At 40.3% G+C, this 27074-nt stretch overlaps 1 protein-coding gene across 15 annotated transcripts in view; it reads left to right on the top strand.

Annotated features, from left to right (window-relative positions):
- Nucleotides 1–27074, top strand: part of CLIP1 (CAP-Gly domain containing linker protein 1) — an 81446-nt gene that overhangs the window by 52424 nt on the left and 1948 nt on the right. For 8 of the 15 annotated variants that reach the window (XM_037375495.1, XM_037375494.1, XM_037375493.1 and 5 more), the window contains 15 exons: nucleotides 1235–1351; nucleotides 2334–2391; nucleotides 2633–2716; nucleotides 3759–3915; nucleotides 4559–4724; nucleotides 4821–5036; nucleotides 9100–9237; nucleotides 10962–11068; nucleotides 14006–14126; nucleotides 19356–19408; nucleotides 21875–21895; nucleotides 24832–24949; nucleotides 25227–25386; nucleotides 26132–26181; nucleotides 27018–27023. In XM_037375495.1, coding sequence (XP_037231392.1) covers nucleotides 1235–1351; nucleotides 2334–2391; nucleotides 2633–2716; nucleotides 3759–3915; nucleotides 4559–4724; nucleotides 4821–5036; nucleotides 9100–9237; nucleotides 10962–11068; nucleotides 14006–14126; nucleotides 19356–19408; nucleotides 21875–21895; nucleotides 24832–24949; nucleotides 25227–25386; nucleotides 26132–26181; nucleotides 27018–27023 — 1572 coding nt within the window. Of the gene's footprint in view, nucleotides 1–1234; nucleotides 1352–2333; nucleotides 2392–2632; nucleotides 2717–3758; nucleotides 3916–4558; nucleotides 4725–4820; nucleotides 5037–9099; nucleotides 9238–10961; nucleotides 11069–14005; nucleotides 14127–19355; nucleotides 19409–21599; nucleotides 21720–21874; nucleotides 21896–24831; nucleotides 24950–25226; nucleotides 25387–26131; nucleotides 26182–27017; nucleotides 27024–27074 lie in introns of those variants that run through there. The other 7 variants (XM_037375506.1, XM_037375502.1, XM_037375500.1 and 4 more) reach the window with 5 other exon arrangements.

Below are 27074 nucleotides of genomic sequence, written 5' to 3'. Positions count from 1 at the left end.
TCTGCTATGGCAAATACATCACAGAACAAACTAGTTTGATTGAATCTTAGTAACATCTGAGGAGGTTTAGAGAAAGCAGGTTTTTAGTGCTTGGTCTGCACCACTAAGCAAAAAGAAAAACAAATCTTCTGCACTTCCTTACTGCAGGCTTCGGCATGCCTGTGCCGAAAGCATTGTGTTATGGAAAAGTTGGTTTGGCTTATTTGGGAGAAGAATCCACACATTTTAAGATTTTAACCTTTGGTGATAGAGGTATTCAGGTAAAGCAACTTGGGGCTCATGGGGGAAATGTTTCCTCTGTACCTTCACTACCTTGCCTCTTGTCAAACAAGAAGATGGAAGAGGCTATTAAAACCAAAAGAAAGCAAAAATGATCTGGGTGGAACTTTTCTTTAAGACAAGGGTATGCAGTGGTGGTGTTAGGCGCTGCATCACAGCATTTTTGGAGCACAGACTGCAATGTGATGTATCTTACCAAGATTTTTCTTGGGTTTGGATGACATCTGTCTTTTAAATTGACAGCATGGCATTCAGTACTTGAAAGTTGTTCCACCACTGCAGCTAGGAATAGAAGTGTTAAGATATCATTTCATTGTAGGGGTTGTCCCACCTCCCCAGTCTATGCATGACCTGACAAGCTAGAGCTCTAATTCTAAGAGCGGTGAGAAGGTAACTGGAAATAGCTTTCATAAACCCTTCACAGATGGTTTGGAGACCTTTGACTCGATTTTTGAGGTCACGCTGGGTTTCTGCACTACCCCGGGTGTGGTACGGAGAATTATATTGAAATATAAATGTAATTGAAAAATTATATCCCTCTATGTGCATTGGTCTGAATAGCCAGTTGAAGCATAAATGCTAAATTAATCAGTTAAAATTAAAACAATAAACGCCTAAACCTACTAATTCAACTGATGCTGTAACTTTGTTTTGAAATTTTGAATGTACTCAAAAATATCTGCCATTAAATAATGTTTCCACCATTAATTCCAAGAGAGCTAAATTTCGATGATTTCAGATATATTCCAAGATGTAGTTAGTACCGTGATGTATGTCGTCATCAGTGGAAATCAGCTTCACTCAGCTAACACATCACACATTTTTTTCTTCATTTTTTTTAATCTTACAGTGATTTTAATATTCCAGTTATTTCTTTCAGATTCGCCTTTTAATTTCCCTATTTTTTCATTCATGTTTGTAATTTTATTTTACTCCATTTCATCATCTTTGTTAGGCTAGTAATCTGGCCAAAGAACTGCAGGGCAAAGAGCAAAAGCTTCTTGACCTTGAGAAAAACTTGAGTGCAGTAAATCAAGTTAAAGATTCTTTGGAAAAGGAACTTCAAGTTATGGTGAGTAATACTCAAAAATTTTGACTTTATCCTTTGGATTTTGGTTTTCATGGTGAGAATGTAATTGAAATCTGTGGATCAACTCTGAGCAACATCTTCCAAAGCTGTTTTATTCATGAAAAGATGGCAAGGGTTTGTGACTAACAGGATCTATCTCGGAATGAAAAGAGCATTTCACCTGTGTTCTGTGTTGGCAGGTGTTTTATCTAAGTAGAACTCATCTATTTATGGATTTCAGATAAAATATTAAACCAAAAGCACTGTGAGACTACTCATTAAGGAACATGTGGCTCTTTCTTGTAACTGTTGCACAAATTCGTGCTGGCTGTACACGCCTTACAAATGGTTTTTGAAGACATTTGTCGTCTGATTTCTCATTTTGCAAATATTTGCAAGTATTCTGTAGTTGGGTGGGATTTTCCTGAGGAACTACATCAGAGTTAGTAACAAAAAGATGTGCTTTTAGGTTTTGCTGTCCCTGCCATAATCTCTTTCCACGGCCATAGTAAATATTTTAAGTTGGTGGAAGAGTCTTGCTTATCTTCCTCAATATCCTCCCGTTTCTTCACTGTCTAGCATCTCGTCCTGCTGGTAAAACTGGAAAATACTGGTATGAGGTTGATCACAGGGTTGCAGATGCCCACTGTGCAGCCTGTGAGCAGCGTGGGTAGCTTCTTGCACTGAAACCCAGAAATCACATCTCCTACACTGGATTCTCTGGCTGCAGTTCTCCTGCTGTTCTTGGTGATGGAGAAGTTACTTTGAATGTTTAGGGATTTGCTTGTAATCAAGGCAAGGGAAAAATCTTGCTTTAAGTGGCTGAATGTATCTATGCTAAACTGTAATTTAAAAACTTCAGATCTATTTATGGTAGGCATGAAGACTGTTCTATTTTGTAGTTGAAAAATACCTAATATAAATTCAGTGGTTGAATTACACTGCTATTGCCAAACCTTACCTTAGGTTTTTATCCATTTTTCAGAAAGAAAAGTTTACTAGTGCGGCTAATGAAGCAGAAAACGTTCAACAAACTATGCAAGGTATGTCTGCTACTAAACTAAACGAAGAACTAAAAAGCTGCAGAAAACAAATGTGGCAAAATAAAGGGGTTTTGTCATGCACTTTCAAAGTTACACCTGGCAGTACAGCGGTTTCAGCAGCTATGGAAAGGACAGGGTTACTTACAACCTCTCTTCTGAAGAGTAATATACCTTGCAAGTAGGTGGAATTCTCTGCATCTAAATAGTTACTAACTTTGTTTTCAAAATTTTACTTGCATAGAAACAATTAAAAAACTAAACCAAAAAGAAGAGCAGTTTGCACTCTTGTCTTCAGAACTGGAACAGCTGAAGTCTAGTTTAACTGGTAAGGAAGTTAATAAAATGGAATGTTTTGCAAAATGCATCAGCTTTTTGCTTCTGTATGCCTCCTGCTCAGCTCCCCACACTGTAGTATGTAATGCTTTCACAAATGCAGATGCCTTCAAAAGAAAGCCTTTTTTCTGGGCAGAAAACAGCTTTTGTGGCACTGCGTAGTGACCCAGCAAGGTGATGCTAATGTTAAGGCAATACATTGCGCGGGAAGGCAGCAGACTTTCTGCTGAGTGTATTCCACATCAGTAGTTAAATTCTTGTTTGATGTTGCGACAAAAGCATGCTGTGGTGCTGGTCAGATACCAGACAAAGGCCTGAGGACCAGACTGAAGCATCACAAACGTAAGATAGGTACTTCACAGAAGCCTTGCCCATAGGTAGTGGATTTCTTTTTAAGGACACCAAAAAGACCGTACGTTAGCCTGGTCATCTCCTCCTTCCTGTCTCATAGGAGGGACTCTTGCTGCATCTTTCTAGTTGTGCATTTCCATTTCAAAGCAATGCATGAAGAAATTAAGAATGATGATGCACCCTGTAAGCGAGCACTGCAAAGCATTGTTGGGACTGTGGGAGTCATCCCAAGGGCTGCTCTTGCCCTTGGTGGTATTGCCTTCCATGGACTGAGTAATTTTTTCACTGAAGCTTCATGTTGCTTGCACTGTTTGTCTTCCACCGCTCTACTAAATAGCTGGTGAGTTGTCTCACCTGCAAGGTATGCATACCTCTCTTATTATATTGCTTAATTACCCTCTGATACGGTAGAATTTGTATCCACTTCTCATGGCCTAAAGTTAAGTGAATCACTTCTGAAAGAAAGGTTTCTTGACTAGTTGCTTTTTTACTATTTCTGAAGAGTTATTTACCTTTTGCTACAGTTCAAAGTTCAATCAACCATAATTTTTAATTTTAAAGGGGTAATTTCCAAACTCTGCAGCATCAATAATGCTCTTTTTGTAGTTCTTTACTATCTTCTAGCTTGCCTTGCATACCTTTTCTCTTAAATCGACTAGACTAACAACCTTTGTCTTGTTCAGTGATGGAGAAGAAACTGAAAGAGCGAGAAGAGAGAGAACAGCAACTGATTGAAGCTAAAGCCAAACTTGAAAATGATATTGCAGAGATCATGAAGTCTTCAGGAGACAGCTCTGCCCAGCTGACGAAAATGAATGATGAGCTCCGGTTAAAAGAAAGGTATTCCATCGTTGTCAGAACATTTTCACATTAATCCTTTAATTCTGCAATTCCGGCTTCTTGCTTTATCTTTTTGTAAATATCTGAACAAGATGCTCCTGAGTGTCACATTGATATGACAAGTGAAGTTACTCTATCAAACTACATTAATCAAAACTCCTCAGAGTGATTTGAAGAGCATCTAACATTTGCAATTGCAAAATTTGTATGCTTCTCATTGCCCAGAGTAAACGACCTTTTAAATAATCTACTGTTTTGTGATTGGGCTTCATAATTATTTGATTACCTGATAAGTGTGGTTTATTGGGATATATAAAAAAAGACTTGGGTCACATTTTTGTCTAGCAAGGGAAAATGTGTTTTGTTTCAAATAAAAATAGTACGTAGAACTGTTGTTCTTTACCTTTACAAAACCCCAGACGGGGGGCAAAATAACTGGCAGCTGTGTTGCTCTGCACATGAGCAAGTGCTCGGTCTCACTCATGTATATGTAGTTTAGCAGAACGTTCTCCATATGTGAAATAATAAACTCTCATTTGAAATGCTTGGCCAGAGTGTAAAACTTGGGCATAATTTAGAGGCTTTCACCTCTGCTTGTTTTGCTGTCAGCAAAAAGTAATGTTCTTTTATTTGGTCTTTCTAGGCAGTTGGAGCAAATACAACTTGAGCTTACAAAAGCAAATGAAAAGGCTGTTCAGCTTCAGGAAAATGTGGAGCAGACAACACAGAAAGCTGAGCAGAGTCAGCAAGAAGCTCTCAAGATTCATCAAGCAGAACTGAAGAGTATGCAGGATCAGCTAACGGACATGGTAAGAACAACTTTTAAAAGCATTGGCTAACTATGTGCAGAATATTGTACCACTGCTTCTTTTAACTGTCTTCCAATTGTTTTTATCTTCTACCAGAAAAAGCAAATTGAGACTAGCCAAAATCAGTATAAGGAGCTTCAGGCGAAGTATGAAAAAGAAACTTCTGAGATGATTGCTAAACATGACACAGATATCAAAGGATTTAAGCAGAACTTGCTGGATGCAGAAGAGGCACTGAAAATTGCACAAAAGAAAAACAATGACTTGGAAATACAGGCTGAGGAGCTGAAAAAGCAAGCAGAACAGGCCAAAGTATGTATACTTTGTTACTCTGCAAGTAATTTAAAGTTTAAATCTTCCTGTTTCAGTGAATCACTGCTTTTTACTTGGCTTCACCATTGCATAATCAGATTTTTGCAGTGTTTCTTTAACTTTTCCAGGGTAGATTAATATTGGTTAGGGGCAAGAAGCATGCAGGACTAACTGCTGGTCTGCGCTAGATCACACAAGGATCTGTGAAATATGGTTCTTTGATGTTAACATTTTATGTTCAGAGATCAATCAATTGGAGCCTAATGTGATTTTCTTGGTTTTTAAATGCATGGATTTTACAATCTGTTGTGAACTATATCATTTAAGTTGATTATCCACCTGAAATTTTGTTCATACTTGAAATGTATTATCCCATATTACGTGCAACTATTTAGTATGTAGCTTGATTTTAGTAATGTTTTTCTCCTGTTTTTTTGACATCACTGCTTGATTTCATCCCTCATTAGTTATTTGCTGTAGTCTTTGGTTTACGTTTTAGCAAAGTATTAAGTGTATAAATTGGCACACAAGTTAACTAAATACACCACTGATGTGGTGTTTTGAATTAAACGGGTTATGACAACATATTTTTGTCAGAATCATGAGGAGAATCATCTATAGGAGGTGAATCTGAGAATTGAAACTCAGTATTAATGTAACTCCCTGCATTTTAATCACTTAATTCGCATGAAATCATTCTGTGGCTCTTCTTTCTGAACAATTTACATTCAGAAAATTTGTTGAGAGTAGTTTTAAAACCGAGATGAAATCTTGTGTGGAGGAACCTTCAAATCACGATAATTTTTTTATGATTATTATTATTTAACCACTGAAAAGTTTTCCTGTGGATGGTGGGTGTTTCGTAATGAAATACCCAGGGTGACTGTCAACAGTTGAGTTCGCTTAGGGACTGTGTGTCAGTGTATACACTTTTTTAAAACTTAAATTACAATTGCTCTGTTTGTCCTTAAACCACGTTTCTCATTTATCTGCTTGACTTCATTTTTGTTTTCCCTTCTCCCCAACTTTATTTCTTTAGTCCTTAAGCTCTGTGTTAGCATCAGCCAGAAAAGAAATTGAACTAATGTCAGACAAGATGAGGGGTTTGATATCAGAAAAAGAGACTTTGGCACAGGAGGGGAATACTTTAAAATTAGAGAGAGATTCCTTGTTATCAAAACTTCTAGAACTGGAATCAAAGATTTCATTTATACAACAAGAGCAAGAAGAACTTTGGACAATAAATGAAGAACTCAATTCAGAAAATAAAAAAATCCTAAAGCAGAAGGAAGAAGCTGAGGCCAAAAGCCAGCAGGAAAGCACAGAAAAGGTAGCACTAATTTCTGAGAGAAACAAATTACTCTCTGAAATAGAGGCAGCACAGGCAGACCTTCTGAAGATAACCCAAGAAAATTCTGCTCTCCAGTCTTCGGAGGCAGCTTTGCTCCAACAGGTGAAAGAACTTCAAGCTGACAAAGATACCATGGACGAGGTATGTCAGAAACATATCAAGGAATGGGAACAACTGGAGAATTACCAGAAGAAACTTTTGGAAGAGAAAGATGCAGTTGTTAAAGGCAAAGATGATGTTATTCAGAAGCTGGAAAGCTCTTGTGAGGCCCTGGCAAGAGACCAAAGAGACCTCCTGCAAGAAGTGTCAGCTCTGACAGCAGAGAGAGATTCAGCCCTAGGTAAACACTCAGATCTTGAAAATGCACATATCGCCTTAAAAAATGAAATGAGCAGTCTATTGCAGACAAGTCAGAGTCTGCAGTGCGAGCAGGAGACACTCCTGAAGAGCATGGGAGAGCTGCGTGTGAGTTTAGACAGTACGGTTAGTGAAAACCAAGCATTGAAAGTGAGAACAGAAGAGATGCAAACAGAGCTAGAGACGGAACGTAAAGAACTTAAAAAAGTGATGGAAGACAACACGGAGCTGAAGGATTCCCTTGCTAGTCTCTCTTGTCAGCTTGAGGAAACGAAAGCCTCAAGAGAGATAGCCAATTCTGAACGTATTCAGTTACTTCAAGAGAAAGAGGCTCTTTCTGCATCAGAACAAAAGCTTCTGGCTGAAAGGGTGCAACTCTTAAATGAAAATAAAGCAATTACTGAAAAGCTTGCTAAGGCCACAGCAGATGCTGTACTTGCCGAGAGAGTCTTTACTGAGAAAATAAATGAATTGAATTTAGAAAAGGAATCCATTTTTCTTAAGTCATTGCAACTTGAAAAGCACAATGAAGCTCTTCTCCAAGAGCAGCATGAATTGGAGAACAAATACTTAGAGCTTCTTGATGAAAGCAAGTCTTTTGCAAATGCGGTTTCTGCTATGAAGAAAGAACGTGAACTGGACATCTCAGCCAAGAGAGCTCTGGCCCAAGAGAATACCATGCTCCAAGGTTCAATAGAAGCCCTCAAGGAAGAATTAAGTAAGAAGACTCTAGAAAATCAAGAGCTAATGGCCTGTAAATGTGACCTTTCAGATCTTCTGAAAGAGGCCCAGGATGCCAAAAGAACATTAGAAAATGAACTGGCTGCTGTATCCCATGCCAAGCAGCTTCTGTCATCTTCACTGGAGAGCTGTTCCTCCGATAGGGAACTGCTGGCCAGAGAGAGGGATGAACTGCAAGATAAGTGTCAGAAATTAAATGAGGAGATTGCAATTATGAAAGAAGACTTAATGGTAGAAAGGGAAGCTAGGAAGCTGGAGAAGGAATCATTTCTGTTGGAGCATACGGAAGTTCAAAGCAACCTCAGCTTCTTGGAGAAGGAGGTGGAAGAGCTGAGAGAGAAAAATAAAGTATTTCTGACTGAGAAAGAACTTTTAGTTCAGGAGAAAGAAAAATCAGAAAGTAAACTGCTGGAAATAATGAAAGAAAAAGAAGCCCTCTGTGCAGAGATAGAGCAGCTTGCTTCCAGTGTGGAGCGACTGCGGAGTGACTTTGCATCCTTGTCTAAATCAAAAGCAGAGCTCCAGGATGCGCACAGTTGTGTCTCTGAGAGGCTGGATGATCTTCAACGCAGGCAGGAGGTGACAGAGAAGGAGAGGATAAAGTTACTTCAGGAAAACGACAGCCTGCTTGCTGAACAGAAGAGTCTGGTCATCATTAAGGAAGAAATACTAAAAGAGAAGGAGAAATTCTCCAAGGATTATTATAAACTGCACAAGGAAGTAGCACTTTTAGAACAAACTAATAGTGACCTCTCTGGCAAATTGCTGGTGTCTCAGGGCAAAACTCAGATGCTGCAGGAGGAGGTGAACAAACTGGCTTTGAAACTAAAAGAAATTGAGATTCTCCAGGCCCAAACAGTAGCGCAAAAAACTGAGGTATTGAAACCCATAGCTGAACAATCGAGTATGGTTATACTAATACTGAGCACTAACCCAGCGGGTTCTTCTCTGCACTTCATTGCTGCGCGTTTTAAACAGATTGGTTCTTGGGGAACAATTCCTTACAAATTCCTTACAATTCCTTACAAATTGGAATCAAGATATCCTATAGGAATGTATTATGCCTACCTAGGCATTTTAATATTCTTGTGAAATACTTCCTTTTATGAGGGCATAATGACGAACACTGAAATAATGTGATAATTGGCTTTATCTCCTATTTAATTTGTAATTATTTTCCAAATTTTTAACAGCTTTCTATAAATTTCATGTTTTCTGAAAATAGAGCAGGCTGTTGGAAGTGAATACCTATTGAACTACTATGTCTAAATTGGTTTAGAGGTCAAAGAGCAATCACAGTGGTGGTAATTAGAAATCCACAAATTAAAAAGGAAGAAATGGGGGCTTTCTCAGTGGTGATACAAGCATGGGGTTATGATCTTATTTCTGCATGGAATTGAATCTTCTCATGTCCATTTATTTTTATACTTTATGCAGCTTCAAAATGCAAATAAGTTCCCAGTTGAAGTCCTTATTTAATTGGAAAGCAGCTGGCAAACCATGGAGCTGTGCATAAAGTATTGTGGTTCATCTTTTGCTTTCAGAGGTCCCTTTGGTAACACTTTTTTTTTTTTTATCCCTCACCCCTCCCCACTCCCCTTTATATATATATAGGCTGCCAAAATGGCAGAAGATGTTTTCCAGACTGTGGAGAAGGTGACCAAAGAGAAGGATGCCATTCACAAAGAAAAGATTGAAACTTTGGCCTGTTTGGAGAACTCTAGACAGACAAATGAGAAGCTACAGAATGAAGTAATCACATTTAAATGCTTTTATATGAAAAGTTTTGCCTAGTTTGTAAGGAGCAATTATTGAATGACAGAGAACTAGGTTAGGCAGGAGTGAACTCTTGTCATTTTCCCACCACAATACTCAGTCTTGACTGGCTTGTGAAAACTTACTAGATGAGTGCATATTGATGGAAAATCTAGGTGCTTTACATAGCCGTATGACCTGTGTTCTGCGTTTTGTATGTGATTTCAAATACCGTACAGCACGTGGGGTCATGTCCCTTCAATCTTGGTGCAGCAACAAAAAAAAATTATGGAATAGGAATTCTGGATGCTAGAGCAGCTTTTGCAGATCGCAGAATCTGGAGATGTGGGTTAATCAGTCGTGCTGTATAGCTTTAGACAAATTGCTTGGACATGACCACACTGTGCCTCAATTCCCTGGTTGAAAGTACAGGGTGCAGCTTCACGCTCCGATGAAGTGCTGCAGAGCTCTGAGTAACAGTGCTCCTAATCAACAAAAGCCATCGCTCCGTTTTCTTACCTATAACGCACTCCTTGCTCTGTCCATCCTCCCTGCGATCCTGCCATGCATATGTTAGCATTCCTTCTTTTTTTCCACTTTTCCTTTCGTCAGAATTGTGGTCTGACAGGGTGCCAATTCTACTGAACTCTGTGCTATCCAAACGTGTGAGCATGACAGTCCCAGGGAATTTCATGCTGGAATGCGTACAGCAGTTCCTCTAGTTCGGTCTGTGTCCTCCAACGGCTCTACGATACCTCAGGGTTCAGAGAAGGGGTGTGTGTCCTCAGTTGTGTGTTTTCACACTTTTTTGCCCCAGAGTATCTAGTCTAATGTGGAAGTGGCATCTTTTCTGCAGATCTTGAGCAACCTGTGGCCTCTTTTTGATGGCTCTCTCATCTTGTGCAGCTCAACGGGTAGTGAACAGCTGGGCTAAGCTAAGTGCTGCAGCTTGTGCCGAGGCAGTAATGATTTCCAATGAGATCTGATGACTCGAGAATTAAAAACGTTGACGTTAATAATGGCAGGGGTTTGCTTCCTAGATTGAAAAAAAAAAAAAAAAAAAAAAATAATCCACAGGGTCCTGTAATGCCATGAGAATGCCTGAAGATTATCACTTATGTAATGCAGTGTGCCGCTGAATGCGAACAAATGTTTGCAAGCTGGTGGTGTGTGCGTGGTAAAGGCACGCTCAGTAAATCCACATGCAACAATTTGTTCCATGCCACAAGATCTCTGAAAGGAATTCATTTCTTATGGTTGCAAGCGCAACTTTCAGCCTCCTGTTTCTCAGAAATTCAGGTACAGTAAAGCAGAACTCTTTATCCGTTATCTTAGAGGAATAAAAATCAAGGGAACAGCTGAGTTTAGCAACAAGCATTGAATCTAAAAAGAAGAAAAAAAAAAAGTGGTTTGAGCTGCATAAGATTTAAAGTGGAGGTGCTTTGGAGCTTTACCTTTTATGTTGGGGTATGTACATGAGATTAGTGTGAGCTGCTCTTCAGTGAGCTTTGAATTCTTTGTGGTGCTTGACTTGAATGCAGAAAGTCTCATAATGTTTTTTGTTAGACAAATGCTTGTCAGTATAAACAGACTGAATTAATTTAAGGATGAAAGATGCAACAGCTCAGCTCGGGCCTCCATTTTGAATATCTTTTCCAAGTGCTGCACCTAAGAACTGTATCATTTCATTAGTGTAACAAGGGGCTTTTTTCCTTTTTAAGTTGGATATGCTTAAACAAAACAGCCTGAAAAATGAAGAGGAACTTAATAAATCAAAAGAGCTTCTAAACCTGGAGAACAAGAAGGTGGAAGAACTTACAAAAGAATTGTAAGTATTTCAATGTTAAATCTGTTAAACCATTCCTTTGTAGTTTCATTCACCTTACATATTTTTGAGAAAGCATCTTTCAGTACCTCTCCAAGTACTTATAGAGCAGGTATGAGGTCAAAATTAAAATATTAGTTTGACATGTATAAAACTTGAGATCAGAATGTTGCTCCCAAATTGCTGAAGGGTATTGAAGCAAATCCTTCAGGCATTGTTTGAAATAATTTCTTCATCGGAGGAAGCATGGAGTTCTGCCACCTGAGGGCACTAGATTATTTTAAAAGGTTTATTTATGAAGAAACTCTGAATTTCATTACAAGTACACTTGGAGTTGTAACTATCTTTTTTTATAGAAAATCTGGTTCTGCTTTTATTTTTCATTGATGGCTTTATTCATTTATTCATTTTTTATTCATTCATGTAGTCATTATTTATTTCATTGATGGCTTTATTCGGTTTGTTCCTCTTGCCCCATTATGCATTTATTTTCTAACTGGTACAATAGAAATGCTATATATGGTATGTAAAACCAGAATTAATCACTTATCATTTGAGATGCTTCCTGTGAGAAACTGCCTCTTACATACTACAAACTAATGATGTGTAACATTGTACAGAAACAAATTAACTGCAAAACATCTGATACCATGAGATTCCACAGGGCAAATTACTTTATATCAGAGCTTTTGGTGTGCCACTGTGAATAAAAATCCTAGTTATTGCTACTTTGCAGTAGCTGTGTGTCCCCCAGCTCCAGAGATGTAAGGCATTAAATCACAGAGCTCCGTTCCCAGCTGCACTCCAAGAAGGATTTCTTGACTCACGGAGCGAGAGCTGAAATCTGGACTGAGAGCTAAGAACAGCTTCGACTAATTATTATTATGGTTAGTTCCATAAGTCATTTTGTGACAGCTCTTAACCACTGCTCTGAGGTGAAGACAGGGCATAAAGGAAGTCAGCACACAGAATTAATGCTAAGTTTCTGTATGCCTGACAGTTTGGGCTGCTTGCTTTTAAAAATCTGCATGCTTGTATAGACAGCAGCCTCCTTTGAGAAAGGCAGGATTTCGTTCCATGAGCAATTCCTACCTGCCTGAGTGCTTGTGGGAATTGCCAAAGCAAAAGAATTCTTTCCAGACTAGTTGCTCTAAGGTTAGAGCAGCAAGGAGCTAGTAGCTCTGGTATCGTGGAAAGACAAAATATATTAGACTCTTAAGTTGTCAAGCAGAAGTTATTTATAGAAGATACTGGCTTGAAATCTTCAGCACCGAAAGGTGTTCTCATGATCCTGATGACTGTGTGGGTATTTTAATTTTTTTTTTTTTCTTAAGGTTAATCTTAAGACTCGTGCTGAATGTGGTCTCTAATCGTCAGTGGTGTGAGACATTGTGGATAGGTGGAAGCTTGTCTAGTTTTTTAATTAATCTTTGTTGTCATAATTATTTTGTGTGTTGCCTTGGTTTAATTAGAGTAAGGAATTAGCTTGAAAAAAGGCATTTCTCCATCAGCAGTCATGTGGGGAGAGAGAACACCTTTGAGAAGGCAGTTCCTTGGCACTAAACACGGGAGCATTTCACACAAAGTGACCCCCGTATTTTCTGTGCTTTTTTGGTGACGCCCTGAACCTACACTGTAATGCCAAAAGCAAAAAGAGGAAAACTGGTTTAGTGCCGCAGTTCAGCAAAGTCATGGTTAAAAATAGGTGTGTGCCTGCACCATGAGTAGATTGGTACCAAGATAATTTGAATGGAGATTCAGCGATGTGAGCCAGCCTGTTTCACCTGGCTGAGGTGGATTGGATTATTGGGAGTTGGTCCAGGTGAGACCAGACAGAAGAAATGGTTGGAAAACCTTAGTTTATTACATGCTGAACTCAAAAGTAAATCGGACTTCCTTTTGTTTAAATGTGCCCAATAATAGACCACAGAGTCCTTGTATCTTAAAGTGCTTAAGTAAGTTTGACTTAGAGGTCCTTCTGCCTCCTACAGTCAGAAAAGTATTTTTAATATTCCAGTCAGAGTTTAACTCTGTAATATTGGCGTGTAGGAGTACTGAGAGTCCTTTTTATGAAAACAAAACACAGCCATAAAAATGACTGTTTAATGAAATGAAGCATATCTTTTTTTATTTTTTGAAAGACACAAATCTTATGGAAACTTGTGTTAGTCACTTGTGTTACAGGCAGGCATGCAAAGTATTTTTTTCAAAAAATATGTCGAAAATAAACCTAAAGGAAACCACACATCCTAGTAGCAACATAGGCTAATGAAACCTACAAATCCATTTTTTAAATTCAGTTTTTGTTTTGTCTTGTTTTCAATTTTGTATCTATTAAAATAATGGAGCAGATTAGATACTTCCCTGTTTTGCCTCGTGTGATCCAGCACGTTCTTGTATGTTTGGATGTCAGACCTTGTAGGGAGTATTTAAATAAGTGGAGCTATGAGCTTTTTTCTTTTTAATTTTTGTTTCTTTTTTCCTTTTCCTTTTTGTCTTTTTGCCTTTTTTTTTTCCTTTATTTCCACTTTTTCACTCTTTTTTCCATTTTTACTCCCCCTTTATTTTTTTCAAAAAAACATTTCTCCTGTTAAAAGTCCAGGCCATAAACCTTGCCAGCACTTGTGAAACCCTGCCCTGTATTTCTAAATCCAAGTGTTTGCTTGCCATCAGAAGCCTGCGGAACTGGCAGCCTGAACTTACCTTCTGCTTCTTGGGAGTATCTGATGCATTTAAAGGAAAAGAGGTTTTGTGCTGCTGCTGCTTTTCAGGGTTAAACCTGCCACTGTGCGCCTGAGGTGTAGATTGTCACCTTTATTGCAGATGGCATTAGACACGTGACCTAGATGTATTTTTCCAAGCTGTGGAGCTGAATCTCTCCCACAGTTTTTTCTTGCCTCTCTGGTTCCTATGGTAACGATGCACTCCCTGTCCTCGCAGCGAAGCGCTGAAGCTGGCAGCAGCTCAGAAGTCCCAGCAGCTTGCAGCTTTGCAAGAGGAGAACGTGAAACTTGCCGAGGAGCTGGGCAGGAGCAGGGACGAAGTCACAAGTCATCAGAAGGTAGAGTGGCTGGAACGTTTCTTCATCTGGGGTAAAAGCGCTGCATGTGCTGTTTCCACTGATGCCTGGGTGACGTTGCACTGCATGTTTGTGCTTGAAAGATGAGTTGCTCTGAGAAGGTTTTAAAATAAATTTGGAAGCCACCTGCACTGGGAGGTTAGAACTGCAGGCTAACAGAAGGTTATGTAACCTGTGAAGGATACTTAGGAGGCTGGGGAATAAGCATAAATTAAATACGCTTTAGCCAAATGTATTAACAGACACTTGCTATTTCTGTCGGGAGTAATTTTGTTATACAACCGTGGAAATATCCATCTACCCAGTACTAAGGAAATCTAGCTATGTAGTTCTTCTCCTTATTCCTGCTCTCCCTTCCCACTGAAAAAAAAAATAATTATTTAGGATGTATTTCATCTAAAACTACTTGGTTGGACTCTGTCTCTAAAAAGCACTATGCACGTGTATGCTTGCTTAAACTTCATGCTGTGCATGTACGTGAAGAGTGCTGCAGGCGGGTGGTGGGTATTGGAGGACTAGAACCAAACCGATGTAGGATATTTTTCAGATGGTAGTTATAGGGGAGAAAAATACTTTTTTTAAATTTTATTTTTGATTTTTCACTGTTATATTTGAACACGTTGTTGGAATCTTAAAAGTACGGGTTTAGTTACACAGCTTGTAACACTGGTACTTGCCAAAAGATAAATTTGATTAAATATGGTGGGTTCTGTTCTTGCGGAGCAGTTCCGGTGACAGCCACACCATGAAGGAAGATCTTGTCCAAAAGCAAGATCACAAAGACACGGGTTTATGTGTTGCCTTCCTGAGATAGCACTTGGGCAGGAGAGGGGTGTGCCTGTTCCCAGGGACAGCGGAACAGATCTCTCCCGTCCTGCAACAAGGACATTTCAAGCCAAGCAGCTGACTTTTCCCCAGAGTCACCTTTGGAAATGCTGAGGATGGGTGACTACAGCTCTGGCCAGTTTCTAAATCCTTTCAGCTGCTGACAGGAGTAATGCCCGAGGTCCTTCATCCTAAAGAGCCTTTGGAGATATTAACGAGAGTCCCAGACATGTGGGCTCAACCACTGACTCATGCTGCATCTGAGTAGCGGTATGGTAAGAGAAGGCTGTCATCCTAAACAGCCAGCAGGAGCTCTGCGCCCCACTCCCACATGTTTTCTTAAATTATTTCAGAATCTTTGAGGTAACCTGTTATTTTCAGAAAGAGTTGTAACTTGAAAGGATTCGGCAATGTTGGTCAAATCTGCCTGTGGTACGTAGCCGGTCCCCGAGGGAAGGGACCCTCGAGCCCTGAGGCGCAGGCTGGCAGTGGGCGCTGTGCTCTCAGTCGGTGGCCTCGCTTGTGTCCAGGTGACCGTGTGAAGGAATCCCGCTGTCTGCATCCTGCCTGCTGTGGAGCTGTCCGCAGGGATCCTTCTCTCATTGCCAGGATAGACAGCTGTGATCTGTGAGGCACAGGGGTTAGTCAGTCACTTTGCAAACCGGAATATTCTCCGTTCGCTTGCACGGCAGCCTTTTCTGCCCCTGAGTACACGGCTCCGACATCAAAGATCTGGAAGATCTGCTAGAGCTCGGAGAAACAGTCCGTGTGCCTTCCTCAGCCATTTGTGTTCCATCATGTCCTCTCCTGCAAGGAAGGTGCAATCTGAATCTTGGAAACGTGGGAATGCCATCTGTTGCATTTCCTAAGTGTAATATTTGGGCTGCGGTGTCTTTAGGTCTGGTGATCTGCATGGCCTCCTAAAAACTGGCAGAGGCCTTTGGTATTCCAGGGAGCTTTGTTCTGGCAAAATGGTGTCATTTAAAATGCAGGTTTGCTTCAGTGTCACGTAACTAATGAGTGCAGCTCTTCTCAGTTTAGTATGGCTCGGCTCTCTGTGGTGAAATGTGCGGTCTCCCTGCCCAGGGCTGTCGCATTGGCTGGGTACTTGGGGGCGGAGGCAGATGTTATCCTAAAAAGCATTCCCTGTCTCATCTGGAGCATGGCAAGTACTAACCATCCTTTTCGTCCTGGTGGAAACCTGCTGCTAGCCTGAGGAGCAGGACTTTTTTTCGTGTTTCCTTCAGAACCTGCGTTTGCAGTCCCCTCGTTCTACCTCTTGCTGAGTTCTCTTAATGGAATGGCAACAAAGCCAGCAGGCCCTGAGGGCCGTCACACAGGCAGCCCTGCCTCAGACCCGGGGATCCCACCACCACCTCTGCTTCCCCGGCACGTGGGCGAACAGACCCCGTGTTTAGGCACCATGCTGCAGCATGCTTCAGGCCTCCCTGCTTCAGGCTGTCCGTGGGGAGCAGAAAAAAGGCTTCTACAAAGAACTGCTCAATGAAATTTGAGAGACAAAGTGTCCGTGGTAGCAATGAAGAGGTTTAGCACAGAGCAGCGTTGCTCCTGGAGCTGCGTTTTATGCAGTGGATACTGAGAAATGGGACAGTGGGGCGGAAAGCACGGGAGGTAGCAGAGTTTCAGCCTGTGCGAGTTTCTGTGCATGTGCATATTAAAACACAGTAAGAAAGGTAGCCAGCATATGCTTTAAGTATTTTGAGCAGTCGCTATGGTAACTATAAAAATTCTAGCAAGTGTGTTAGTCGATTGGGTTAGTGAATCTGTGGCTGCATGAGACACACTTTGCAAAATTAATGAATACTGTTTCATGAATGATTTATCCTGACATCTAAAGGTTAAAGTGTCTTATACTAAAGATGCTGAGGGGTGCTTTTCTGTATCGATCCATAAATAATTAGCTGTTTGTAATTAATTAAAGATTCACATTCAGATACATACTGAGCTTGGGGAAATTTTCTGGCTTCAAATTATTTGTTCTGGCATTTTGTGAGCCTCAGACCTGCCCAGGCATTTTAACTTTGTTGGACAAAGTGTAGAAATATCTACTAGCTCAGCTGGTCCATCTTTTATTAAAGGTATGTGAGAAGTCTGCTCCGAGGCTAATGAGAGAGTGAGCCTTGTTGTTGCTGGAGAAATACTGATGAGAGAAGGGGTGTCCTTTCTCCCCTTCTACCATGAAGCTGCTCAAGCCTTGATCCATGACTCAGTGTGGCTGCAACAGGGTTTAGAAGCTGCACAACCCCCCCTGCATCGTGTCCCTTGCTTTTCTCTCTTAAATCCTCTTCTGTCATGGTCTGTACAAAGATCACTTGTCTCTCCACAGCCAGCTGGGGAACTGAAAGGGAGGAGAGTTGCAAGGTTTGTGCTCACAGTCTTGGAGGATTCCACAAATGTTGAAGGATTTTTCCAAGTTAAACAGGCACCACAATCTTTTCCTAAAAGTAACCAATAAAAAGGTGGGATGTGTTTGAGGTCAGGGGGAGAGCATCATGGAGCATGGTGGAGATGGCTTCTGGGGAGCAAAGGGTGAGTACTGTCAGTATGAGGTTTTTCTAATTGCAAGTGGCAGCCAAGAGCAGGAATGCCAGGAAGTTAAGCTAGCCTAGGGTGAAACGAAGCGATTTGGTTGTGGAACATGGCCAGGTTAATTCTGCATGGTGTGACCGTAGAGGAATGTTAGTGCTGGTAGAGGAAAAGTGGTCCAAAAAAACAGCTGGGAAAGTATGAAGCACAAAAAATTGCAACGTGAGCCTGAGGGAGGAGAGGGGCTGTATAAAACAGATGCCAGAAGGTGGTTCTGGAGAGGTGGCTGAATAGCATGCAGCTCATTGGGATTTACAAGTGAAACATTTCTCTGAATTTTTGTATTCTTTTTTCCTTCTTTTTTTGTCGCCGGTCAGTGCAGGTGTAAGGAGTTCATACAGGCTGCCTCCATGTAGGAACCAGACAGAAGTTCTCAAAAGCAGGGGGTATACTTCGTGCTGCTGGGGAAATTGCTGGGTTTGATTTGCCTGCAGGAAAAATTTGGTCATAGCCCCATAGTACTGTGGCTGCTCTGTAGTCTTACAGTGGTCACTTCCCTTGAAAGAGACAGTCTGATTTGCTTTAAGACTTAATGTAAGCCTCTCTATACCCTTCCAGTATCTATTTTTCATATCAATAAAGTTGTCTAATTAAGCACCAGCAAAATTATACCAGTTAATCTTAAACCTGGAAGGCTTAACAGCTCTGCCATACATGAAAGGAGAAGGTAAATTGTCCGAAAATACGGAGGAGGCAATTTATCTAGGTGAGCTGCGGTTAGCTGAGAACTGGAGGTGGGCAGATGACCTTCCTGCTCAGTGGAACTTGCTTTATACTCCGTCTGTGCCAAACCTGAGTGTCTGCAAAGTGCTGGAGGTGTTTAGTCAGTAGGAGACTGTCTGCTGTTGTTGCTGGGGCTCTGAGGTTTCCGTTAGTAATGTATGTCTTGCTAACCTTGAAGATGAAACCTGAAAGCTTGTGAAATCTAAACAGAGACAGCATTCAAGTCAAGGCACAGGTAGTTACTACTGTAAGCAGTTCTACAGGGCAGTAGTTGCTGAGTTTGGCCATTGAGTAAGAAGAAAGGAGGAGAGGATAAAAAATAATTAATTGGCCTGAAAAATACTAAATTTCTTAACCTTATCAGAAGTTCAGTTACCCCAGTGTTTCTGTGGTGGACCTGTACAATTTTGTTGCACAAGTTGTGGTCAGTGGTTTTGTTTTGCTTTTCCTAAACCTACACGTGCCTTTCAGTTTGGACCCCAAGAACCTGCAGCAACAATATTTTCAATTGAAGGCCTTACTAGTTGTAAGGGCTTAAAAAGGTGACACCCCCCACCCCCCCGAGCTACGGGTTCAGGCTATGGTAACAAATACCAGACTGACAGCTTTAGGGATCAATAATTTATCTCTGAATAACGGTACAGTAACAAATACAGATCAGTAGTACAGTTATCCAGGTCAGAACAACAGCTAGTCCAGAAATTCCCTGATACTGGGCTAAACTTAATAGCCAGGCACCCGAAGGCTTATGGCTCTGGTGTGCACGGGGCCCAGAAATACCGTATCAGGCAGTACTAGCCTCACACTTCTTGTGTGCACAGAATGTGAAAATACTATCTAAAACAGTAATAGCCTCTCACTAACTAATATTCTTAGTCACTGAACTATTTGTGTTTGTGTCCATGTGTTGTCCTAGTAAAACATTGATTACTTTGAGGGGGTTTTTAGGCTCTGTAGCCTCTCCCACATCTGTGACGATAACAATGCTCTGATACATTATACCAAGGGAACAACCCTTTGTGTATTAACTGCAGTCTTTTTGTACTTGTGTTTTAGCTGGAAGAGGAGAGATCAGTACTCAATAACCAGTTATTAGAGATGAAAAAGAGGTAAGTTGTTTTTTCTGACGTGTGTTTAACTATACAGTCCTCCAGAAAACGTAATACAAAAGCACCGCTGAGAAAGCGGTTCTTTTCTATTGTATCATAGTTCAAAAGTGCTGAGGTTGTTACACACCTTGGATTATAGATGGTATCTTCCACATTTTCTTTATTAAAAGTGAGAAGAAAATGTAACTATTAATGTAAGCAGTGGTATTTACTGTTTCCTGTTTAGTTATGCACCTCTTGCATTGTAGCAGTTCTCCTCATTTTCAGTTTAATGTTTGGTTTTAGTCTGCTCTGGAATATTGAATTGTGCCCTAGTCTGATAAAAATGCATGGATACAGATCTGACCCGTCAAGTTCTCAAGGACTAATGGAAAAATACAGCAATGCTAAGGATTGTTATTTTAAAAAAAAAAAATAGAAAAGCAGCAGTTATTCAGCATTGAATGGATTGTTCTCATAATTTTGGGATGTTGTGGCAGTAGTTATTGCAGTTCATTCAGCACTGTTTTTAAATACCAGGAGATTTGTCCTGGGTGACTGGGGCATCCATTTGTGAACTGTGGTGTTCAATAAATCAGAGAATCATAGAAGATCTTGAGTTGGGAGGGACCTGGTCCCAAGCTACAAAATTTACTTTCTGCAGTATGTGTGTGGAAAGCTAATTGGCTAAGTGCCTCAGTGTCTTTAGGAAAATGTGGGCTTTTCAGAAGTAGTTACGTAAATCCTTAGAAAAAGACACAGCTCCCCATGACACCAAGTGTGCTCCAGGAAAAACAAACAAACCCCTATTACATTTCCTGAATTTGTAACAGTCAGAGAACAGTGAGTGGCACTTTGGTATTTATGCACATCCTTCACTACTCGGTATTGAGCTCTGATCCCTTTTTTATCCTCTAATAATCTGTTATTTGAGAGGTGGGTCATGCTCTGTTATATCTCACACCCTCCTAGACGACAGCAGGCACGTAGGGTGTTACACAAGCTAGAGCTTCCTCGGAGAAGGTGAGGGTTTGGTGGGTTGTCACACACAGGGGTGAGGGAACCGCTGAACCTTCAGCCCTGACCAACTGCATCTCTCGGCCTTGAGCTGCACAGAACAGCTCAAGTGTGAGCTGTTTTTTTAAGATGAGGTGAGGGAGAAGGAGGGAAATCTTCAGCTGGTGTAAAGACCATTTGACATCCACAGTAATTAGTATGTTTACACCAGCTGAGGATCATCTCCAGCATATTTGATGTGGAGGAAGGGAGGGAAAAGGAGGATATTTCTTTCTGCTGACAGCTTAGAATGCTCTTTAGAGGCTGATATTTCATGTTTTAAGACATTATTTTAAACAGCATAACTCCTGAAAGTCACTTAAGGAAAGGAAGGACTGGGGAGCCCAGATTCATTCAACACTTGCCAGCAGTTCCGTTTTATAGCATAATTTTAAAAGAAAAATTCTGTAGTAAGTTATGAAAAGAAAGGTGTGTGACTTTGACTTCCCTTCTCCTGTTTTTACTCCGAGTGAGCTGCCTGAAATAATTTGGATAATTATGAAATCATTAAAGTGAATTTTAACATTACCTTCAGTCGCTTACACTGAGATGCCCAAGTTTGTGCCTGGCTTAATGACATTCCTCAACAGTGTTGAATAAACTCCAATAGAAAGGCTAAAATAAGGAACAGAAACAGTTGGCCTCCCTGAAGCAGACTGTAGGCCACCAGGGTCAAAGTATGCCAGCATACAATATTATTTGATAACAAAAAAAGTTAGGCTAAGTGAAGAGCTAATTAAAAAATTTTTAAAAGTCTCTCTATAAATTCCCAAATTCCACTGAAGTTGGTGATGAGACAAGCAATGATTTCTTCCTTTTGTCTGAAGAATTTGAGACTGGAAAAGAGATATCCTTCAGTTTCAATGAGGTCAAATCTGTAGCGGTAGTTTTTTCACCTCCCTTCCACCCACGAGAATTCTCTTCCTCTATTTTGGCAACTCCTTCTCTGAGTTAGTCCGGCCAGGAGTGACAGGAGTTTGCTATTTATGAATCTAGGGGGGGTTCTATGTTACTTCAGCTCATGAAGTTCATTGTGGGTTGCTAACTGTCTTACTGTCTTTGAGCTTGCGCTATTTATCGATACTCATTTCATTCCTCTCTCTTCCCTTTCCTACCCTTGCTTCCTTTGCTATATCTGTGTGTCTTTAATGGTAAGACTCAAGAAAGTCTATCCACGTTACAATAAATAATTTTTTTTTTTTTAAGTAAAGTTGTTGTACATATTTTGGCTGCCTTTGTCCCTTGGTGTCTTGCTTTTGTTTTGTAAAATACTCAGCTATATATATATATAAAAAAAATATTTTAAAAGTCTATATTTTTTACCAAAACAAAAAAAAAAGCCCCTTGGTGCAAAATTAGTTCTTACTTACAGTATTTTGCATTTCTACTCCATGTTTCTAACGTGGTTCTTGTTATCTTGCATTTTTAAAGCTTACCCAGTAGCACTTTAAGGTATTTGCTTCATTCTTAGAATTTCTTATTTTTGTAGTAAGGGAAGAATCTGGGTGATTTTTTTTTTTTTTGTTTTAACGTTAAAAAAAAACCCTCTCTCTCCCATGACTTACACACACTGCTTAAAACATGGTTTAACCTCCTCAAGAAAGTGAGATTTTAAAATGGTGTGTGAAACGACAAAGTCATTTTTATTGTTCTTTTTCTTTAATCCCTGCTGGCAAGCAGGTATTTTGGACTTGAATTGACAGGAAAAAAGTTCTAAGTTCACCTAATCAACTTACTTGTTTTTTCTCTGATAAAATAAATAGTTTCCACAGGATTTTTCTTGCAAGTTATCACTATGTAGTTATTTCACATTCAACATACGCTCCTTATGTTTGCTATCTCACACATGAATCATACTACCAACGATACTGAAGCTGAGAGCATCAGTGGGGCAGGCTCCCAGCTGATGCTGGAAGTGAACTGTGATCCACACTTAACATATAAGTAAGTAGTGACATGTACCTACCATATTCGTAGGTTTTCCAGTTTCCACATTCTCAAGGGCCTCCAGCAGGAGCTGTAGAGCATGGCTCCTGGAGAGACTGCCCTGTAAAAGAAAAAAGTAAAAAGAGAAAAAAACAAAAAATGTACAGGGACCTTTTCCCCCGCTCCTGTTTTCACTCCTCTTTTCTTCTCCTGTTTCTCTCCCCTTGTGTTATAGTATTCTAGACTCCTGTATTGAATTTGTAAATAAATATTTATATGCTCACAAACTGTTGGCTTTTTTCAGTCACCTAAATGCTTGTGGTGGTTAAAACCAAGCCCATTAAATGGCATATTAATTAATCATATTTCTACAAAAAGCCTATGTTTGGTCTTGATCTCTAAGACAAAGATCTGACCAAAAAGTGGAAACATTGACTAAATAACAAGCTCTTGAGCGTGAGATGAGTCACTGGGGTTTCCATCTGCCCTCCTACAGCTGCGTGTATCGCAAAGGGAAACTCAGAAGTCTTGGGTACAGCAGAGCTTGTGAGCAGCAACTTCCACGTGCATTTTCCAGTAAATGCTGGATTTGCAGCTCTGTGGATTGGAGAGTGCAGCCCTGCTCCGTCAGCAGTATCCTGTGCCTTGGTGGCATGTTTCTTCCCCATACCACCACCCCCCAGCCCTCCCGTGCTTTTGACCCAATTCAGCAAGGCATGTAAAGCATGGGCTAGGCTAGAGCATGTATGTAATCCTGCAGAAGGACGCAGAGATTGATGTCGTGCTCTTAGTGCTTTGCTGAATCAGGGATGGCAAGAAGGTCTATTAAATGCTGTTGCCCTTTTGGTTTTTATTAGCAGGAGTATAACTTGAACTTGAAGGCACGATTGTGCAGTCTGCAATTTGTTGTGTTTCTGCTTATATTAATTCTCTCATTGTAAAAATACACCAAAACCAAAATCAACCTTTTGGTTCTTGTTTGGTAGCTGCATCAGCTTTTCTAAACCCCAGATTCTCCACTTGCTGCTTCCATTCGCAAGTATAATCTTAACAATGAAAGAATTGCATTAATTGTGCTCTCATTGTTGAGTCTCCTATTTATCTTGAATCGGTGAGATTTATTGTATTTCATGGTCTGGGTATCGTGGCTCTCACTAACTGTAGATACTATGGTTATGAAAACTTTTCTGTTTGAATTTCACAGCCATCCCCTACCCACTGAGCATCCTCACGCAAGGGTGTGTTCTGCCCTTGATGTCTTGAACAGTCCTGCGAGAGTGGAGTGTAGTTTAGTTACTTAAACGAAACGGTTAAATGTTATTTGGTATCTTCAAAGTATTGGCTACTCTGTGCTTTTTGTGTAGTGGGTAGGCATTCAGGCAGCCGAGCTTCCCTTCAGCCCTCTCAGCTAGCACAAAGAGAAGCAGCTCACTGCTGTGGCGGTGAGACCATGATCATCTAAACCGAGACACGTGGAATTTTGTAGAAAACTGGCTACACCCACAGAAGTCAGAGAGGCGACACAGCTGCTGGGCGCTGCCTGGTGCACTGAAAAGCAAGTTTCTATTTTAGAAAAGTAAACATAGATTCTAAAGTATCATTCTCTTTTTTTTTTCTTTTTTTTTTTTTTTAAACCAAACAAAAATCTTTCAGCTTGTAGGGAACTTTTGCAGCAGTAGTCCTCACTTTAGAGGACAGTTACTCATCTGTGTGCATTGCATGCCCTATGAGGAAGACTCTAGCATCAGTGTGAGGATGTCATAGTTACCATGCCTAAAGATGACTGTCAGGACATCATCAGGAATTGTAGACAGAAGTTGTATCTCTTATTAGATCAACTGAAAAGGTTGGGAAAACTGGACATAGGTACACAGTAGGGGTTTGTGTCTGCTTCTTAGCTCTTGTTCCATGAAGCAGAACAAATCCCACATGGTTTTGTGCTGAAACAGTAGTTGTTAAAGGCCCAGAAACTCTCCCAAGTACATGTTTCAGGAAATAATGATGTCACTGAAATTAGTGAGGACCAGCTGATATTTCCAGCATCATCAATGCTTTGCATGACAACTTGTATAATGAGCTTTGCATGTATGTTTTGTTGCTTGTTAATAATTTTCAAGAAGTAACAAAACTCTGCAGTTAGGTTTTGTGGAACATTGTGCAACATGTTTGTTTATCCTGTATCTCCCCAGTCTATTAACTTGCTTCTTTAAATTCAAATGGATACGATGATTTGCAGATTCTGGCATGTACTACCTAGGTAAAGTTTTTGCTTTGTTTCCACAGTTACAACACCTGAAATATTTATACATATATAAGATCTTGGTCAAATACAGAATTGAAATATGCTTTTTAAGAACCACTTCTTACAGTGGTTTAATACTTGAAATTAAATTAAACTTTTTTAGGCAACTACAATAATCCATTCTTTAGATGATTTCTGGTTGTATTTGGTTTTCTTTTAGAGAATCAACATTAAAAAAAGAAATTGATGAAGAGAGAGCATCTTTACAAAAATCCATCAGCGTTACTAGTGCCTTGATCACACAAAAAGATGAGGAACTGGAAAAACTCAGAAATGAGGTAAATAAAGAACAGTGGGATGATTCTGAATTTTGGATTAAGTTATGGCTAGAAGCATATAGCTTTGCATGCTTGCCACTGAAGGGTTAGCTAGTTGTTTTTCTTTACTAATGTAGCCCAGTTATACCTTAGAAGTAAATCTTTAGATACCTGTGCCTAGTTTGGTGGCTCGTGTCATGTATTTTTGGTGGCTATTTAGCCATTTCTACTAAGGATGTCGCCTTGGTTCTCTGACTTTGTTCTGGAAGATCTAAGCATTCTCAAATAATTCTTACAGATCACAGTGCTCCGTGGAGAAAACGCGTCTGCAAAAACCTTGCAGTCAGTGGTTAAGTCACTGGAGTCTGACAAACTGGAACTTGAGGAAAAAGTGAAGAACTTGGAGCAAAAGCTCAAGGAAAACAATGAACAGCCTTTAACTGTAACAAGCTCCTCAGGTAAAAGGAGCTGCCTCTGTGCCTTCAGCTTTGATCTTGTAGATTTTTGCAGCTGTTAACCAGATAGTCAAAAGGAGGCTTAACTAACTGAACCTCCTGAGAAAGGTGACTTTCCTGTTGCAGAACACACATGAGATTTGAATGAAGGAAGCCTGACCAGCTGCAAAACGTGGAAGCTACTGACATTGCCAGTTAACCCCATTTTCACCCGGGTGGGGGGCAATTCGACTTGAAATGGAACGTGTTTATAAGCTGTAAAACTTTATCCTGCTCATGGGTGTGGCTTCTGTGCAAGAGCCTTTCTCAGGCTGGTTTTCATTTTCCTTGCTGGAGCTGCAAAGTAACATGTAGGCATCGTAACAAAACCGCCTACCTGAGCACAGGACTGAGTCCCACATTTTATACACTCACGCTTACCTTATGTTGAGCTCCTTAAGCTTCGTCCTACAGGCTCATCTCTGCAACTTTAGAGATGTGTGATTTAGGAGATTTGTGAACTTTAGTTGTCACCTATACATACATTTTTTGTATTTTAATAAGTAACATACAGTATCGAATATGCTTCTGCAATGCAGTGGTCAAACAATTCCCCAGAAAAGTCCCTCATACCGAAGCTTATACTGAGTGATTAGAAGTAACGAGAATAAGATGTTTTGGAGACTAGAGACTGTTACATTATTTCAGTCTCTGCCTTAAGCCATTGTATGCCTCATATTATACCTTGTCTGTTTTTTTTTCTTTAAAGGTGACATTGCTGCTAATCTACTTCAAGATGAAATTGCAAAAGAGAAGCAGGTACTTGATCTGAGACATCAGCATGCTAAAACAGCGGTGTGTCTTGGCAGTGAAATATTTTTCAAAAAACAGTTTCTACAAGATTTTGTACGTCAGGATTATAATGGGCAGATTTATCTTGGAACCTTGTGCTTCTGAAAGGAAATCTTTATGACAGTAAATACTAAGAATCAAGTGATGAGTGATACTGGAGAAATAGTTCAGGTTATTGGAACATGAGAAGGCAAGCAGGGCAGCAGGGGTGGCAAGTTTTGACCTGCAGCCTGTTGGTGAGGTGCAGCCCAGCAGAGCACACGCAGGAGCTGCCCCTTGGTGTTCTTTCCAAAGGTTGCTTGGATGCGCACAAGGAGTAAGGCGTTGCCCACCTGTATCTGTGGTGCTTGCCATCTTGGGGCAGTGGGCTACCCGAGCTCCCCATGCTGCTTCTAAACTTCTGCTGTTGGAAATACTGATCTTTGCTCATTTTTAACTGCAGAACTTTACTCTGAGTGAAGGTTGGCAGCAGCAGAGAAAAGACATTGCTCATTTGTCACGTGCTTGGTAACAGGAAAAACATGTACCAAGCAGAATGATAATCATAATGAACATGAGAAGTGCGGCCTGTGACAACAAATGCCTGGGAAACACGGTTACAACAGAAGCACCTTCTGCTCATTATAAAGTCCCTGTTAGATCACTAATGTTGGTCATATTGATTAAAAAATATCCTTCCTAGTCTGTACAGAGGTCAGAAGTAGTGTAATTAACATACACTGACCACCAATCTCTTTTTCTGGTTGTTTTTTTTTTTGCATCCTTCAACTCACCTGCTGATGGCAACCCTTCCTTCCAATCAGCACGAGGTTTGTTCCACTTCTTGGCTTCCTTTATTTTATTCACTATGTTAATTTGCC

This window comes from Falco rusticolus, chromosome 1 (genome assembly GCF_015220075.1).
Source record: "Falco rusticolus isolate bFalRus1 chromosome 1, bFalRus1.pri, whole genome shotgun sequence".
Lineage (NCBI taxonomy): Eukaryota > Metazoa > Chordata > Aves > Falconiformes > Falconidae > Falco > Falco rusticolus.
The sequence above is the reverse complement of the archived record's forward strand: the minus strand, read 5'-3'. Positions and strand labels throughout refer to the sequence as shown.